The sequence below is a fragment of the Chiloscyllium plagiosum genome, unplaced genomic scaffold, assembly GCF_037043375.1.
Source record: "Chiloscyllium plagiosum isolate Xiang-an unplaced genomic scaffold, Cpla_swu_hap1 HiC_scaffold_9, whole genome shotgun sequence".
Lineage (NCBI taxonomy): Eukaryota > Metazoa > Chordata > Chondrichthyes > Orectolobiformes > Hemiscylliidae > Chiloscyllium > Chiloscyllium plagiosum.
This window is the reverse complement of record NW_028270147.1, coordinates 91,108,946-91,129,105: the sequence shown is the minus strand read 5'-3', so window position 1 is coordinate 91,129,105 and position 20,160 is coordinate 91,108,946. Positions and strand designations below refer to the sequence as shown.

The window sequence follows — 20,160 nt, the reverse complement described above, 5'->3', positions numbered from 1 at the left end:
CTTCAACAATCATTTCACAAAAGGGAGGCAATAACTTTAGATTGAATCAACAAAGAGAAGTTTCAGATAGCAATATGACCTTCGCATGATAGATGCCATGAACTTCATAGAGGCACTCAAGTGTTTCTGATGTGGCCTAACATTAAAGAAGAAAACTCCGATTAACTCCTCAAAATAAACAAATACAAACACCAAGAATTTTCATTCTCTAAGCTAACACTCACCAAATAACTACAATGCTAAAACAATTTAATTATTTAGTTGTTGGGATTAATGATTTAAAACTGAAAAGATGACTTCAAAGTACACATGACCAAGGTGTGGTCAAGGTTTGGCGATGGGGCATTTAGTAATTATTACTTTCCAAAACTAAGCCAAAGTCAGGTACTAATTTAAAATGCCCTGATCAAATCGTATTAAATCTTCTTTTAAGTATGTTATTTACTGAATAGTCAACAAAATTGTGGTGCTACCACAGCTCCATGCTGGAATTGAGATGGGGGGCGCGGGGGTGTTATCTTGGGAGCTCAGAAGACTTTCAATAAGGTCCCTCAAAAGAGATTAGCACATACAATTAAAGCGTTAGGGGTAATGTACTGACATGGAGAGAGAACTGGTTGGCAGACAGCACAAAATAAAAGAGTAGGAATAAATGCGTCATTTTTCAAGTGGTAAGTAATGATTATTGGAGTACTGCAGGATTCAGTGCTTAGACCCCAGTTATTTACATAATGTATCCATGATTTAGAGGAGGAAACTAAATATCTCATCTCCCAGTTAAGAGACGACACAAACCTTGAAGGGGAGAGTGAACTGTGAGGTGGGTGCAGAGATGCTTCAGTGTAATTTTAACAAGTTGAGTGAAGGGGCTATGCATGGCAGATGAAGTATTGTGCAGATAAAATTGAGTTTCTCACTTTGATAAACAAACAGGAGACAGATTATTATCTCAATAGCAACCAATTTAGAAAAGGGGAAGTGCTACAAGATATGGGTGACCTTGTACACCACGAATTGAAAGTAAGCATGCAGGTAGTTAGTGATGAAGAAGGCAAATCGTATGTGGGCCTTCATTGTGATTTGAATATAGGATCAGGGATGTTTTACTGCAATTGTACGGTGTCTTGGTGAGACCACACCTGGCGTGTTGCATACAGGTTTGGTCTCCTTATCTGAGGAAGATGTTCTGCTTCTGGCTGAAATGTAATGAAGATTTGCAAGACTCATTCCTGGGTTGAAGAGAAATGGATTAGTTAGGAATGTATTTATGAGTTCAGAAGAATGAGAGGCCAGCTCATTGAAATTAATAAAATCCTAACAGGACTAGACAAGGTAAACACAGGAAGTAGGCGACTGGGAAGTTCAGAGCCAGGGTTCACAGTTTAAGGATATGGATGAACTATTTATGACTGTGATGAGGAGAAATGCCTTTACCCGAAAATGGACAGCCTGTGGAATTCTCTGCCACAGAAAGCGGTTGAAGGCAAAACTTTCAATGTTTTGAAGGAGGAACGAGATAAACTTCTTAGGGCTAAAGGGATCAAAGGGTATGGAGAGAAATTAGGAACAGGATTGGATGATCAGCTATGATCACAATGGATGGTGAAGGACATTTGAAGGGCCAGATGGTTCAGTCCTGCTCCTGTTTTCTATGATCCATGAAATGGGCTGCAGCGGTTCAAGAAGGCAGCTCACCATCACCTTCCCAACAGCAACTATGTACGGGCAATAAATGTTAGCCAGCCAGCAATGCACATATCTTGTGATGGAATCGAAAAAAATACTCTGAAGGAGAGTCACTGGACCCGAAACGATAACTCTGCTTTCTCTTCACTGACGCTGCCAGATCAGCTAAGGTTTTCCAGCAATTTCTGATTATGTATTAAAAAAACTTCAGAGATTACAAATTCAAACCCATCATAGCAAGCTTGAAAACGGAATTCAATTATTCTCGTAAACTGTGGGCTAGTACCATGGAAACTGCAAGATTGCTGTAAGAACCCAAGTGGATTTGACCTTCTGCTATTTCCAGTGTGGTTTGAATGAATCCAGTTTCATAATTTAATTGATCCTTAGCACCCTTTTGCTAACTGGGATGGACAATTACTTCTTACGGAGTGCTGCTCAAACCTGATCATTAATTTTGTCAATTTGCTTACAACAACGATAATTATTGTTGCTATCCACTTGATTATATCTACCTATTCATCCTCCACATCTCAAAATTCTCACAATCCTTAACTACCCTTTGATAGGGTTCATCCATCATGGAGATGAGACTGCAGATGGTCTGAAAACACATCTCCATTTGATTATTTAAGATCCACAATGCACACTGTTTGATTGTATACTGTACATTGTAAATACTCTCCCTGGTCAAATCAATACTTCCTAATAGAATGTATTTGACATGCTAAGCCATTACTAGATTCAACTTCTTATTGGTGCTAAGTGGTTTGACTTCTCTTGTTACTTTCTGCTGATGAAGACCAACTCCATTCTCCCTGCACAAGACCACCCACCTTCTCCAACCCTCCCCTAACCAACACTGTTGAATATTGAATATTGTTAATGCAAATCATATCTGCATATGTTCTAATTATCTTGTATCTTGAAATATAGCATCTGTTCAATCAGCGTATGTCCTTGCAATCTGCAATTTATCTTCCTGTGTTATAATCTTTTATAGTTCCCCTTTCTATTCACTTGCCAAGATGAGTTCACATACTAATCGCCAACCTGCTTCATTTTACCGAAGGTTAATGTTATGGGTACAATTAAACTTAACTGAACCGCTATTTGTCTTTGTGAATTAATGCATCATCTCGGTAACATTTTGATTCCTCACATCAAAAGATCATAGGATCACAGAATTATAACAGAAGGTCACTTGGCCCATCATGTCCAAACTAGCTCTCCAGGAAAGCAATAACTATGTCAATAAAAATCCACCTGCTTCTAATTCAGAAATACCCAACTTAAGAAAATATTTTTCAGCAGTATAACAACTGAATCAGGATCTACCCTCTCACAAAAAAACTCAATAATTCTAACTCCGTTCAACTCCAAACCCACAGCCCTTCAAAGTTAAGATGGTCCTCAGTGTGGTATGGCCAGAAGGTAGTCAGTGGGAGAGCGAATCAGTCACACCAGGACCAGCCTTTGACCTGCCTCAACTTCAAGGCATCAGCAAAGACTGAATCACAAAATATCTTTGGGGGAAACAGGAGGTACATCTCCAATCTCTAGGAAAGGCAAGCAGAGAGTTGGATATTATAATAGTGGGGGGAATTTCAATCTGTGTATGTCCTTGATTGGCTGAGAGATGTTGAATAGAAAAGCAACCCACTCCTTCTTCCTCCAGATCCACAGCTGGGTTTCTTCTATGGGCACAAAGTCAAATCAGGAGACAGTGTGTAAAGCGTTAGAGTCTACATGGATTGTATCCCTTCAAACTGCAAATGAAATTTCGAACTCCATGTCCAATGAGTGATGGTGTCGAGAAACATAAGAAATAGGAGAACAAGAACATTTTATGGCCAGTCAAGCCTGTCTCATCAGTTTGATCATGGCTTATTTTGGGCTTCAACTCGACTTTCTACGCACTCTCCATATATCTGGGTCTCCAGGTGATCAAAAGTCTCTCTGAATCTTACATATATTCAATGGCAGTGCATTCACAACTCACTAAAGGCTGTACAATGATTTAAGTGAAGACATTTCTCCTCATTGCAGTCCTAAATAAGCCTTTTGCTTGAAACTGTGCAACCATGTTCGAGACGAAACAGCTACTCAATCTTCATCCTATTAAACCCATTCAAAATCTTTAGTGTTTTCAATGAAATCACTACTCATTCTTCAGAATTCCAGCGAATATAGACCCAGTTTACTCAAACTCTCATCATGGGATAACATCGTTATCCCAGAAACAAAACCTAGTGAGCCTCCAATGTCAATGAAATGTGGATAGAAAAATTGTGTACAGTACTCCATGTGTGATTTCACCCAAGCCCAAACAACTACAGCAAGACTTCTTTATTCATGTACTCTAATCTCTTAGAATAAAAACTAACTGTCATGGTTAACTCAGTCGGTTCAATAGCTGGTTTGCAATGCAGAGTAACACTAAAAATGTGGGTTCAATTCCTTCAGGGACACAGGTTACCATCCCTCTCAACTTCTTCCCTCATCTGAGACATAATGCACCAAAATTTGCTTTATCTCTAATTTCTTATAAAGTATACTGCTTCAAGAAACTGTCACCAAAGTATTTACAAGCTCATCTTCCAGAAGAGTCTTGCCAATTTAACTGGTCCCATCTATGTGAAGATTCTAGTGCCCCACAACCACTACATTGCTTTTTATCTGTTCCAAATAATTTTTATCCGCTACTGTCATCAACATTTTCTGATTCTCAAGTTCTAGCCTCAGATATATCGATTCTGCTTTCTTTTGTTTTGGTTCAAGATACTTTCTCACTAATCTCCATTAGTCATTGTTTATGATCAGGGTTATCCTTCCTCATTTTCCATTGTGGGATCTACTGACCTCTGGCATCAAGTGTAAAGGTAACATTCCCCCTTCCTGATGGAACACAGAGTTCACAGCTCAGATTCCAGTTCATCATCTCTGAGCAGAAGTTCCATTAGCCGCAGACACATCTGGCAGATGTCATTACTGTAGATCACACTGATTCACCAACTGTCATGTGCTATAGCTGGAACATTTCACTGACCTTGCTTCTTCATTGCCTTTTATTTAACTAATTACGCTTCAAGGCTAAAAATATCATCCAACATAGCTAAATAGTTGCTAGGTAGCTTAACTAGTTAAACTACCTAGCTTGGGGAGATAAAACCTTCTAACCCATCAACCAATTACATATCTGCTCACCCGGTTAATCCTAATGAACACTCACCAGATGCTGAAGGTTGAAAAGAAGTATTACAAGCAGCATCTCCTTCAATACGTGTGCCAAACTTCACAATAATTCTCGACTGCACTTAGTCATCTCCATTCTGGGCTGTTGCAAAATTTATCTGCTTTTACAGAGTGGGCAACTCACACCCAAGTTGCAACTGCGAAGTTAACTTTCTGGTACAATCAGTGATCATCTAAATTAAAGCTCAAGAAAATCTTACCAGAGATATTCCACTTGCACCAAATTCCCAAGTTAGCCTCTGGTCTTTGCTGCATTTAGTTCTTATCATGTCCACACCATGCTCAATTTCTTGCTTGCTTGCTCGTTCTAAAATAAATTTCAGCAATTTTCCTGAATTTCTTTCCTCTGAATGATGTCATAATTTAACCATACACCTCTATCGCAACAACATGTTTGCTTCTGCCTGCTTTTCTCTTCCCCAGATTGAACCACATTCATAACTCAAGGGAAGGTCTTCTATCAGCCTATCCCTGTCATAGGCTCAGGACCAGGGATCTCCCAACGCAGAGAGTGGAATTATTTATATTATGACTAAAACAGGTTGACTGTTAATTATTTCAAAGTCTTCGGGGAAAGCAACTCATAAGCCTAACTCATGACATTTCATCTTGGTGACTTCATTAACAAAGCTCCTTTAAATACATTTGTTTAAATTTGAAAAACATTTTTTCCAAATGCTTTTTGAAAGAAATCAAAAATTCTGAAATGAAATATCTCCAATAATTGAGCGATGTCTGTTTCTCAGAAGCAGATCTTAAACAAAAGGCAACTTTGTAGCTTTCTAAACTTGCAAAATCATCAAGTTAAGCAGCAAAAACAAGCTCAGAGTTTTTCCCACTTGGGAATAATATAACATTTGCAGAATAGCAAATGCAGGCTAGTCTTCATACATGTATCAATCTACGGTAAAAAGAATGTACGAGAAATCTACAGTGACTCCCCAAGAAGATAGGAGCATAATCTTGACAAATGGAACAAACCATTCATTTTCTAATCAATGGCACAATTTTGCTGCTGACATTTTTAAATGTATAGTTTCTAATCAATCAATCAATCTGATCAGAGATGTCATCATACACTTCCAGACCACGTGGGTCTTGAACTTGGGCCTCTTGCTTCAGAGATAGGGACACTACCTCTACACCTCAATAGCTCTGCTGATCTCATTATTGAAAGAAACCAAGTTAATTTCCTGATTGCCAGTCACAATCTAATGATGATAAAATAAAACAATCAAACATAGCATTGTATTACCAAAGGTACATAAATTAAGATAATACAAGGGCACAATTCAGTATCCACGATTCAACTGGAAGAGCACAACAATAATAATAATAGTTAAGCCTATTTAAAGTTTAAGAATCCACTCTGAAGTCTGAACATACAAACACCTTGGACTTCACAAAATAAAAAAAAGAACAAGAGTTACTTAAAGAATTCTTGGCGGTTCAGTGATTTTAAAAAAAGCCAAATTCCAAAAAAAATTACAATTAGCAGAGTTGCAAATGTTTGGCAGGGCTGTGAAAAAAAATTGCCACAAATCAAGATAGCTCAAACATGCAGCTTGTGGAAAATGATGCCAAAGTTATTGGAGAAATAAAGTGAGTGAAGATTTAAAAATATTCATCCTTGGAGAAACTGAAAACCAGTAATGTTGTCTGCTGTTACCACAATTTCAACTAAGATTCAGTGCATCCTAAATTTGGATGAAATATAGAGATTAAAAATGTGAAGACATGTTGGCTCCAAAGTTGAAAGCTTAAGGCTAAATTTCATTTTGAAACATTAATAGCTTTTTTTTGTTTTTCTAATAAAAGAGCTCAATATAGTCAGCTATTCCAAGTTTCTCAAGCTTTATGGGTTGGCTGTTTGATCAGACAGAAGGATTGCTATTCCCAAGAGTTTGCAAAAATCATGTCTCAAGACTTTCTAAACTTTGAAAAAATTGTACACTGGTTTCACACCAAGTTCGGGGGAGCCTGCTGCTCTGGAGATTTTGTCTCTATATTTTAAGAACAGTGCAAAGGAGAAAGATTATCCATCAGTTTTCACACTGGATACAAATCATTACAGTATGAAAAAACACAAATTCGGTCTGAGCAGTGCGTTGTTCAATGCAGCTAGTTTTCTTGCTTTGATTAGATTTTGTATTCAAAATCATGAAAGAGCTGGACAGAGCAGGCAGTAAGATACTGTTCCTACCGGTGCAAAGATTGAGAACCAGAGGCTGAGGTTATTTGGGAAAAGAAGCAACAATAACCAGAGGATAAAATATTTCATACATTGGAAGTAACGATGTGGAATGTATCAGCTTACAGTGTGTTGGACAATGCTTTCAAGAGGAAATTACATTATCCGAAAAGATTATATGCAGGGTCAAAGGATAGTTTCTCAGACAGTCAGCATAGAAATGATGGGTCAAATGGTTTCCTCTGTTCTGTAACCATTCTATGATTCATATAAATTGAAACAACTGGCTTCTATAAAAGATTTGCTCCTTCAAAATCATATCGAAAGTCTAATAAGCAGATTGACGTTTCAATTGACTACAGGACAGAGGAAGGTCAGTTACTGCCAATAAAAGACAGTTTATTTGTTTTCTGCTTTGCAAACTCAAACTCAGCCTCTGCAGTGATTGATTCTGAAATAGGCCCACCATCAAACTTGTACCTAATTATTATCCACATAACCTCATTTTCAGCACAAGCATAAGTCACATTTTTATCTGATCAAATACAGCACATTAAGGGGAAAAGCGACATATTTATGGGCTTCTTATGAAACGGAAAAAAAAATTATGTAGAATTTTTGGGACTAGTAGGGGAAAAAAGACGACTAGTAAACTCCAAATAAAACAGCTAAAACTGGGATTGCGATCATGGACATGAAAAATAAGGAAGGCAAACTTCGATATGAGAAAGAATCAGTTTCACTTTGTAATGAAAGATTGGGCTCAGGCATGATACTTTTAAGGATAAACAAACTACTCAACAGTGTGCAGACTAAGCCATACATAATGCCCATTTGAACAATCCATGGGAAAGGATCCGAATTGGAGTTTGAATCCAAGCCCATTACCATAAACAACTGCAATCTGTGGGAATGATTACTAGGTTCATTTGCGTTAGAGATTCAGAAGCTATTCCAGTCATGAATTGGTGAAGATTGACAAAATCCAAGTTCTAAAACAGCATCAGATGCTGCAACATCTGATAAATAATGTGCGATTGGTTGCAAGTTGAAGTTCCAATGCTGACACATTTCCTCACCATCTGTTGTTTTGTATATTAATTAAATTTTAGCACCTCATTTGATACTTGAGTTATTAACACATTAGCGCTGTCAAATCCGATCAGTCTATATTGTTAATATTCTAAAAATAGCAGATATAATTGAAGAACATAAAGAGAACACTGAAAGTATAGAAATATTGTAATTAGGACATGATGTAAAACATTCAGACTGTCAAGTCTGCTCCATCATTCAATTTGATCATGGATGATTTTCATTTCAATGCCAAATTCCCACTCTCTCCCCACACCATACTATGTTATGGGTGGAATAATGTTGGACAGGAATAACAACATTCTGAAGCTCAAGTTCAGATCACAAAAACAGGTTCAGTTATCTCTCATTACCCTTTCAATGTTAGAATTATGATATACTGTTATCTGTACAGCAATGGTTTTTCTACAATTCAACAGATGATCTGGTGGTCACAGGTCTTTTCTTGTATTAGAATGGTTTTGTTCAAGTGTCTGGGCATTTTTGTCTTTTCATTCACAAGGGGTGAGGGAAAAAGGTGTTTCCTGCTTGCTGTCTCTGGATGCTCCTCACTGCACTACTCCCACTAATCTGCAGCAACTTGACCAATCGGAGGGTTGTCATCAGGCAGTTCTGCCTCAATTCGAAGACTCCTGGCACCACTCTGGCTCAGTTATTGAACAACCTCACTGGCTTCAAAAGTAACATGGATCTTGTACAGCTAAATTTCAAGTAAAATTCTCCAAAACTCTCCTGGTATTTCAGCAATGTAGCAGTTTCTGACTTCTGTTCCAGTTTTTAGTCCAAAAGGAATAACAAGCAGTCCCTTACAGGAGCGCTTTGATGTTGAGGCTGTGCCATTGGCTCCTGATGGACAGGTTACATACAGCCAGCAACTAGCCAACTGTCAATCAGTTTCCTTCATCAAGACAACAGATTGAGGAAATTCCAATCATATCCTAGGTTGTGACTAATTTCACAAGAGCATTGCTGCATGAACCAATGGCACAAACAATCCTTTGACACCAACACAAAGAAACTAAAATTAGCAAATTGGTCATTTATATTTCCCAAGAAAGTAAGTGAACACAGATCAGTTAAAGATCTTGCATTTATTTAGCACTCGTTATGACCACTAGAAATCTCAAAGTGCTTAACAACCACTATAGGACTTTTCAAGCCCTATCACTGTTGGCAGTTAGGAAGGCCAAAAGTCTTGATATATCATGCATGACATGAAAACAGCGAAAACTGCTTGCCTTTAACTAGATATCGAGTCTCATACTTCTTATTAATACAAAGTCTTCAGTAAAGGCTAACATGTGGCTCCAATCAGGAGGTATACTAAAATATGACCTTGAGTTAAAGTGACGTACAAGATGAAGATGACACACCCAACACCTTGAATATCTGTCCTGTAGTCATTGATCAAGGGTTTTCAAACAAATGATTGGGACAAGCGCAAGTAAACTGAAATGAGTTAACTGAGTAACCAAAATTTGACAGAAAAAATATAATGTGGGAAAATGTGTGATTATGTACTTTGGCAGGAAAGAATAGAGGAGCTGAATATTGTTTAATGGAGGGAGGCTGCAGAAATCTGCAGCACAGAGGGATTTGAGGGTCCTCATGCATGAATTACAAAAACCTAGCATCCAAGTTCAAGGAAAATGAGCTTGAGGGCGGCACGGTGGCAAGTGGTTAGCACTGCTGCCTCACAGCGCCAGAGACCCGGGTTCAATTCCCGCCTCAGGCGACTCTTTGTGTGGAGTTTGCACGTTCTCCCCGTGTCTGCGTGGGTTTCCTCCGTGTGCTCCGGTTTCCTCCCACAATCCAAAAATGTGCAGGTTAGGTGAATTGGCCAAGTTAAATTGCCCGTAGTGTTAGGTGAAGGGGTAAATGTAGGGAAATGGGTCTGGGTGGGTTGTGCTTCGGCAGGTCGGTGTGGACTTGTTGGGCTGAAGGGCCTGTTTCCACACTGTAAGTAATCTAATCTAAAATTTCAAAGGGAATACTGTCAAAAATTTAGAGGTCTTGCTAAAATTATACAAGGCACTAATCAGACCACACCTGGAATACTGTGAATAATTCTGGTTACTTTACCTAAGGAAATATACCGACACTGGAGGCGGTCCAGAGAATTTTTACAAAATTCATTGTGGGATGTGGGTGTCGCTAGTATTTATTACCTATTCCTGGTTGCCCTTGAGAAAGTGGTAGTGAGCTGTCTATTTGAACCGCTTCAGTCCACCTGCACAAGGCTGATTCTGGGTTTGGAGAGATCTTATCAGGAGAGGTTGAATAGTTTTATCTTGTACTCAGCAGAGTTCTATTAAGACCGAGCCAGAAAGGCCAATCAGATCAGCTTCCTTGTCCCTGTATTTGCAACACAGTCAAATTAAAACAAAGAATGAACATCAGTATAAGGGTCTGGTCAGACCACATTTGGAATGCCATGAGCAGTTTTGAGTCTTCATATCCAAAGCAGGATGAGCAGGCCTTGGAGGGGTTCTTGAGGACGTTTACTAGAATGATCCTGGGGATGAAGAGCTTGTCATATGACTAGCATTAAGGATTCTGGGTCTGTACTTGATGGAGTTGAGAAAAATGAGGGGGGATCTGATTGAAACTTACAGAATACAGAGAGGCCTGGAAAAAGTGGACATGGATAAGATGTAGGAAGGTCTAGGACCCAAAGGCACAGTTTCCAAATGAAGAGAAGAACCTTTAGAACTGAGATGACGAGGAATTTCTTTAGCAAGGGGCTTGTGAATCTGTGAAACTCATTACCACAGAAGGATGGTGAGGCCAAGTCATTGAGTGCCTTTAAGGCAGAGATAGATAGGTTCTTGATTAGGAAGGGGATCAAGGGTTGCAGGAAGAAGGTAGGAGAATGGGGTTCAGAAACGCGTTTTAACATTGTGATGGAAAAGGACAGACCAGATCTAAAAGTTGAAGTTCTAAATTGGAGAAAGGCCAATTTTGACGGTATTAGGCAAGAACTTTTGAAAGCTGATTGGAGGCAGATGTTTGCAGGTAAAGGGATGGCTGGAAAATGGGAAGCCTTCAGAAATGAGATAACAAGAATCCAGAGAAAGTATATTCCTGTCAGGGTGAAAGGGAAGGCTGGTAGGTATAGGGAATGCTGGATGACTAAAGAAATTGAGGGTTTGGTTAAGAAAAAGGAAGCATATGTCAGGTATAGACAGGATAGATCGAGTGAATCCTTAAAAGAGGATAAAGGAAGTAGGAGTATACTTATGAAGGAAATCAGGAGGGCAAAACGGGGACATGAGATAGCTTTGGCAAATAGAATTAAGGAGAATCCAAAGGGTTTTTACAAATATATTAAGGACAAAAGGGTAACTAGGGAGAGAATAGGGCCCCTCAAAGATCAGCAAGGCGGCCTTTGTGTGGAGCCACAGAAAATGGGGGCGACACTAAATGAATATTTTGCATCAGTATTTACTGTGGAAAAGGATATGGAAGATATACACTGTAGGGAAATAGATGGTGACAGCTTGCAAAATGTCCAGATTACAAAGGAGGAAGTGCTGGATGTCTTGAAATGCATAAAGGTGGATAAATCCTCAGGACCTGATCAGGTATACCCTGGAACTCTGTGGGAAGCTAGAGAAGTGATTGCGGAGCCTCTTGCTGGGATATTTGTATCATCGATAGTCACAGGTGAGGTGTTGGAAGACTGGAGGTTGGCAAATGTGGTGCCACTGTTTAAGAAGGGTGGTAAAGGCAAGCCAGGGAACTATAGACCTGTGAGCCTGACCTCGGTGGTGGGCAAGTTGTTGGAGGGAATCCTGAGGGACAGGATGTACATGTATTTGGAAAGGCAAGGACTGATTCGGGATAGTCAACATGGCTTTGAGCGTGGGAAATCATGTCTCACAAACTTGATTGAGTTTTTTGATGAAGTAACAAAGAAGATTGATGAGGGCAGAGCAGAAGATGTGATCTATATGGACTTCAGCAAGGCATTCGACAAGGTCCCCCATTGGAGACTGATTAGCAAGGTTAGATCTCATGGAATACAGGGAGAACTAGCCATTTGGATACAGAACTGGCTCAAAGATAGAAGACAGAGGGTGATGGTGGAGAGTTGTTTTTCAGACTGGAGGCCTGTGACCAGTGGAGTGCCACAAGGATCGGTGCTGGGCCCTCAACTTTTTGTCATTTACATAAATGATTTGGATGCGAGCATAAGAGGTACAGTTCGTAAGTTTGCAGATGACACCAAAATTGGAGGTGTAGTGGACAGTGAAGAGGGTTATCTCAGATTACAACAGGATCTGGACCAGATGGGCCAATGGGCTGAGAAGTGGCAGATGGAGTTTAATTTAGATAAATGCGAGGTGTTTCATTTTGGGAAAGCAAATCTTAGCAGGACTTATACACTTAATGGTAAGGTTCTAGGGAGTGTTGCTGAACAAAGAGACCTTGGAGTGCAGGTTCATAGCTCCTTCAAAGTGGAGTCGCAGGTAGATAGGATAGTGAAGGCGGCGTTTGGTATGCTTCCCTTTATTGGTCAGAGTATTGAGTACAGGAGTTGGGAGGTCACGTTATGGCTTTACAGGACATTGGTTAGGTCACTGTTGGAACGTTGCGTGCAATTCGGGTCTCCTTCCTATCGGAAAGATGTTGTGAAACTTGAAAGGATTCAGAAAAGATTTACAAGGATGTTGCCATGGTTGGAGGATCTGAGCTACAGGGAGAGGCTGAACAGGCTGGGGCTGTTTTCCCTGGAGCGTCAGAGGCTGAGGGGTGACCTTCTCGAGGTTTACAAAATTATGAGGGGCATGGATAGGATAAATAGGCAAAGTCTTTTCCCTGGGGTCAGGGATTCCAGAACTAGAGGGCATAGGTTTAGGGTGAGAGGGGAAAGACATAAAAGGGACCTGAGGCGCAACATTTTCACGCAGAGGGTGATACGTGTATGGAATGAGCTGCCAGAGGATGTGGTGGAGGCTGGTACAATTGCAACATTTAAGAGGCATTTGGATGAGTGTATGAATAGGAAGGGTTTGGAGGGATTTGGGCTGGGTGCTGGCAGGTGGGACTAGATTGGGTTGGGATGGACGGGTTGGACCAAAGGGTCTGTTTCCGTGCTGTATATCTCTATGACTCTATGAATGGTTGAGCTGACTTGATGGGACAAATGGTCTATTCATGTCCCTATACTTTATGGTTTCCGGAGTCAAAGGTCCGTGAAACACTTTTTAAACAAGAATCAACCCGCAATTAACTTTCAGGTCTGGTTTCAAAAACAAATAATAGCTTGTTTGTTCTTTTTTGGAGAACTCCAGACTCTCAAAGATGAACCAAGACCACATCGAAACTGCTGCAGCACCCACAGACAATAGTGAACTGGAGACAGGGTGGAAAGCAGCTCGATCCATGCCTGCCCAGCCTATTGGGCTGTTGACTTTAGTTTTGGTTTACAAACATCTACTGTTTGTTTCCATCAGTTGTTTTTCTCATAATTTTGCTGCATTTTATGTTTACGTGCAATTGCTCTGGTGGTGGAGGGTAAGGGGCTTGATAAGGCAGAAGATCAGGCTCTGCGAGCGTGAACAGATGGCAAAGATATCACAGTAGAATCGAAGAAAAGATAGAATAGTTACAGAGTTATATAGTTACCCGATACTTTTGGTCAATTCTTTTAACTGTTCCACATAAGCTCATACTAATGCTTACTCCCTTTTGAAGCACGTTGGGATATTGTTTGTTGTCTTACATCTCTCAGTTACTGTGTCAATATGTTTTTGAGACACATGCTCATGATACCATCATCACATAGTAGTCTTTGACCTTAGTATATAAATATCTTATTCTGGATTAGTGGTGCTGGAAGAGCATAGCAGTTCAGGCAGCATCCAAGGAGCTTCGAAATCGACGTTTCGGGCAAAAGCCCTTCATCAGGAATAAAGGCAGAGAGCCTGAAGCGTGGAGAGATAAGCTAGACTCTAGCTTATCTCTCCACGCTTCAGGCTCACTGCGTTTATTCCTGATGAAGGGCCTTTGCCCGAAACGTCGATTTCGAAGCTCCTTGGATGCTGCCTGAACTGCTGTGCTCTTCCAGAACCACTAATCCAAAATCTGGTTTCCAGCATCTGCAGTCATTGTTTTTGCCTCATATAAATATCTTATCCAACTTCAACTTAGTTCAAGTGATCTGAGGTATGACATGCTGCTGAAAGCAAGTTCCTCTGTTGTAAGTTAGTATCAGCCCAGACAGTTAAATATCTGAGCAATGTAATGGTTATACATAATAAAATGTCTGTTGAATTTTTCAATATGAAATTGAGCATGCATATTCTCATGTGTTACAGTTCTGGAGAAGCGTTACAGGTTCGAAACAGATGCTGTCAGACCTGTTGAATTTCTCCAACAATTTTGTTTCAGATCCCAACATCCTGCGGTGCATGTTGTCAATGGACAAAGTTACCTGTAGTTCTCCTCTGTAAACTTTTCAGTTCTTTCCTGAAAGCTTCCGGCTCGGTTTTCATCAGAAAATCCCAAAAGATGTCTACTGTGAGTAGCAGGACTGCCACTGGACTGAAGTGCACCAGAATGCTTCTCCCAAATGCTTAACAAGAACACAGAAACAATTACTTTTGCCACAGATTGACCATATTTATATGTATCATACCTTGTTAGCATTTTTGAAAACATTCTATTCTGAAAATTTCTCTTCAATTAACGATTCACTCAAATGAGAGATAGGAGTTTTGTGGAATTAAATATTTTGCCAATTTTTTTCACTTACTATCAGGGTCAAACACTTTCCTTATAAAGTTCATCACTACCGCAGATACAATATTACTACTTTCACAAAGTAAGTGGATCCTTAAACCTCACTATTAGATCTCCACCAGAAACAACTCCACCCTGCATCTTCCGTCCTGCAGACTTGGCCAAATGAGATTATCCAGTGCAAAATTAATGTCAATTTTGTTCTGTTGAGTTCTATTTTTTAGAAAAATCAGTTAAAATCACAACAATAAAATCAAAGATAATTATTTTGAATCCAAGTCCAATTATTGGAAGAGCAGTTATTACAGTGAGTCAATTACACGGCATGAAAGTTTTCACTCTGCAACAAATTTTAGCCTTCTTCAAACATTGATTTCAAATCAAAGGGGGAGATAGGTCTCGAATAATTAGTAAAAAGAATATTTAGCATTGTCACTGCCAATGTCCAAGTGTCAATAAAATGTCAATGTAAAAATGATCGGCTTGTCAGAGTTAGCCTTCATGAAGATTAAAGACAGAATAAAGTTGCAACAGGATTTCTGACAATTATTTAAGAAGTTGCATTGTGAAGTGAAACGGCTTAACACTTATCAGCTGACATGATGCCAAAATAGTGTGGGAAGCTTTTCTATTCACAGATTCATCTCTGACACCGATCCTAACTCCATTTAGAATCACAGTATCATGGGATTACAAAATCTGCAATGTGACATCCCAAACAAAAACTGCAGCAGTCCACTTGAATTTTGTTGCAACATCCAACTTAAGAACCGCTTATTAATCTTGACTGAGTGTTAGTCATTCTTGACATCATTTTCGCAACAAATTTATTCTCAATGGCAGCAAATAAATAGCAAATGATTTTAAAGACCTTTTAATAACCAAATAGTTCAACAGATTTAAAATCAACCTCACATTACCAGTGTGTCCTCCCAAGAACAATGGAATAGAAGTTGCTAATTACCAAGACTATTCAAAACTCAGCTCAGCATGACATACTAAATACAGGGAAAAATTCCCGAAACTTGCTTGAAATTGTGTGATATGGCCTTAAACACACTCACAATATCTAGCTTTTTATCTGGTCTCACCAACTTGCATTTATGTAGAACCTTTAACAGACCAAAATGTTGCAATGCACTCACAACATGCCACAGGAGGAGATATTAGGACAGATTGTCAAAAGAGACAGAGGGAGGATTGTCATAAGCACATCAATGGCATTTAGAAAGCTGCAGTAGCTGGCTTTTCTCCAAAGAAGGTGAAGCATATCGGTAAAGAAAATTTCTCTTTCAGAAAATCCACCAGTTGAAATAGATCAACCAATTCTTTAGAACAGAGTGTCAATGGACAGTGTGGAAGAAGCTTTCATAATCTAATATTTGTGATGCAGAAATGAGGTACAGTAGGCGCTAACCCTCTTCTACTGTTGAATGCTTCTTAAAGTTTGTGGCTCCATTGGAAAAACAAAGATTTTACTCATTGCAGCTTTTAATTTAAGGTATATCTACAAAATCATGATCATTAAGCTTTAAAATGTATCATTTGGAATACCAGGTTAACTAATCTGTGATGTTTAGTCACCAAGGGGACTTCAATTGTGTCGAGCCAGGAGAGAAACTAGGAATGGCAGCTAAGGGTTGCATTTGCTTTTCAGTCACCTGAGATTTTAATTCTCCACCCAATTGTTACTGTGTCCTCAGCCTTTCCTACACTGCTCGACTGAAGCTTAAAATAAGCTCAAAAAAAGCTCAAAGAATAATACATTACCTTTTGATCAGACACTTCAGACTTCAAAGATCAATGTCAAATTCAATAATTTCAGATTATAATCCCGACTCCCAAATTTTTCGAGGTAGCAGCTATTGGTAAAAGTTCTGCTATCCCCATTTAAACGTTCTCTTGGCCCATTTTCTGTTTCTTTCCTCGTCCCATTACTAACACCTTCCATTTTGCATCATGATCCTTTTTGTCAAATAATGTCTTTCACCCTAAGAAAGTCCTTTTATTTTGCTCTTCTCCATCCATTCTGTACTTCTTGAACAATCTGTTAAATCTCCAAACTTTCCCAGTTCTCACAAAAGGTGATCAACCTGAAAATGAACTGCTTCTCTCTTCACTGTTGCTGTCTAAACTGCTAAGTATTTCCAAACTTCCTCTTCTCAAATTTCACATGCCCAGCACAAACAGTTAACTGCTTTTCTATTACTAAGAATTTACCTGAGTGAGATTTTTAGTATAATGAAGGCATTCATAGGATAGAGAGAGATTTTGGGAATTCAAACAAGGATCATAAGTAGTGTCAATAGATATAAAGCTGGAACAAGTCCTGACAAAGGGATTTGGCCCGAAACGTTGACTTTCCTGCTCCTCAGATGCAGTCTGACCTGCTGTGCTCTTCCTGCTTCACATGTATTGACTCTGACTTCGAGCATCTGCAGTCATTACTGTCTCCCAGGATCATAAGTATATGATAGTCAACAATAAGTCGACTAAGTAATTAACGTAAAACCTGATCACGTAGTAGCATAAATGTCGAGTACAGATAGCTAATAGCAACAATAGATTCAAGGGAAAGTTGCACAGGCGCACAATGGAGCAAGAATATGTTGAAAGAGAGGCAAGTTGCATCAACACAAGTACAGCATCAACAGAAGCATAGACTGTTTGGATTGAGTGTCTCATTTCTGTTAATTCCTCATAATACACATATTTAAGGACATTACATTAATTTGTCTACATACATTACTGATCGAGTGTTAATTGTATGTATTAACTGGTAAACTAAGTGGTTCTGCTGCAATCTCAGTCCTTCACTGAAATTATTTGACAAAAAATTACTATAATCTAACAGGTAGTGGGCTCTAAACAGTCAAGCTGCAGTTAGATGTGAAAGTTAGAGGAGTGAAAATCTCCAAAATTTCATCCTATTTTGTATTTTGGGTTTGATGAAATCTGTCAAGAATGAATCAAGGTTTGTGTTACCCACCCACCAAATTTTTAATATAATATGGAATGGGATTGAAAGGTGATATAATTAGAGACTATTAACTTAAGATTAAAGGGAACTTCAGCAGCCTCTTAGTTTCTCAGGCCTATTTTACATTTAGGATAAAACTTATTCATTTGACCAATTTCCTTGCCAGTGAAGTTGCAATCTCTGCAATAATACAATCCCACAAGTGTACCGTCTTCTTGCCTGATTCTACCCTCACCCACCACCTACATTTGCCTATCTTTCCTCCAGAAGTCAATGGATAGTCAGTATCAATTTCACATCCCATCACTTATGCATGAGTGCAAGGCTCAATTACAGTACCACCTCTGGCACCCCAGCCCAGAAAAGTCATTCATGAGCCAGAGATTGAACCTTGACAGCTTCTTCAATCCTTGCCTCAACTACTCAGTGTAAGAACATTATAATGGAACATAACTCTTTTTCTTTTCCCTATAATAATTCAAAGTTTGTGAGAAGATTTGTAGCTCAGGTGCTTGTTGTTGTGGTTCTGTTCGCCGAGCTAGGAATTTGTGTTGCAGACGTTTCGTCCCCTGTCTAGGTGACATCCTCCGTGCTTGGGAGCCTCTTGTGAAACGCTTCTGTGATCTTTCCTCCGGCATTTGTAGTGGTTTGAATCTGCCGCTTCCGGTTGTCAGTTCCAGCTGTCCGCTGCAGTGGCCGGTATATTGGGTCCAGGTCGATGTGCTTATTGATTGAATCTGTGGATGAGTGCCATGCCTCTAGGAATTCCCTGGCTGTTCTCTGTTTGGCTTGTCCTATAATAGTAGTGTTGTCCCATTCGAATTCATGTTGCCTGTCATCTGCGTGTGGCGCTACTAAGGATAGCTGGTCGTGTCGTTTCATGGCTGGCTCATGGCACATCAACTAGCCACAAAACAACACGACCAGCTATTCTTAGTAGCCACACACGCAGATGACAAGCAATGTGAATTCGACTGGGACAACACTACTATTATAGGACAAGCCAAACAGAGAATAGCCAGGGAATTCCTAGAGGCATGGCACTCATCCACAAATTAAATCAATAAGCACATCGACCTGGGCCCAATAAACCGGCCACTGCAGCGGACAGCTGGAACTGACAACCAGAAGCGGCAGATTCAAACCACTACAAATGCCGGAGGAAAGATCACAGAAGCGCTTCACGGGAGGCTCCCAAGCACTGAGGATGTCATCTAGACAGGGGACGAAACGTCTGCAACATAAATTCCCAGCTTGGCGAACAGAACCACAACAACCCTATAATAATTGCTGTTGTTTCTCCTTGATCATTTTGAAAACCTGTCAACATCTAAGCTGCAGAATTTTATCTCCGATTCCAAAACACCTTTGTGAAAACACTGAGTTATAGCGAAGAGAATCTGCATGAAATTAGATCAGCACTGGCAATCAAAAATAAATGGCAATTAAATTTAACCGAAATAAAATGTAAACTGTCTAAAATTTTAAGGTTAAAATTCACACGACACCAAGTTATCGTGCAACAGGTTTATTTGAGAGTACAAGCTTTTGGAGCACTTCAGAAGCTTGTACTTCCCAATAAACCTGTTGGATTATATCCTGGTGTTGTGTGATTTTTAACCTTCTCTGCCCCAGTCTAACACCAGCACCGCCACATTATAAAATTTCAAGGAATTACCCAGTTCAAATGTTTACTACGAAAACATGAGTCAACAGGAGGATGAGAAAGCAGATATGCTCACAAGAAAAAATGTGTTGATGCAGTATAGTCAAGAAACAAGTTTAGAAACAGGGGCTGTGCTCTGAGGTCTTTTCACAGCTCACTGAACACAAGGTGGTATAGGTTGACGAGAAAATTGCTTTCAAAAAGTCACATACAAGGGCAGATTCTGCTGAAAATTAACAGCATTAATACATGGTTTTATTCTTCAAACTGGTTAACAACTTGTCGCAAGAAGGAAGTATCCTGTAAATTTTGAATCTCAAGTTATGGCCAAGTTTACAGCGCTTGGCTTTTAACTTCGCAAAACTGGTACCTTGGAGTTAATCTCCCCATGATTTTCGTAAGGTGGTTAGATTTATGCATTAGCTACCTAGCACTTTCACCACAAACTCAATTCCAGTATTTAACAGGGCAAGTACTCCTCTCCTCTTGGTATTTGTTAATGACCGCCAGTCAATTTCACCTAGCTTTGTGAAAAATGCA

The 20,160-nt window shown here is 39.6% G+C and overlaps 1 protein-coding gene across 1 annotated transcript in view; it reads right to left on the bottom strand.

The window, feature by feature from the left end:
* atf6 (activating transcription factor 6) overlaps window positions 1-20,160 on the bottom strand; it is a 338,902-nt gene that overhangs the window by 219,851 nt on the left and 98,891 nt on the right. Inside the window, exon 10 of the mRNA XM_043699998.2 lies at window positions 14,667-14,807. Coding sequence (XP_043555933.2) covers window positions 14,667-14,807 — 141 coding nt within the window. The remainder of the gene's footprint in view (window positions 1-14,666; window positions 14,808-20,160) is intronic.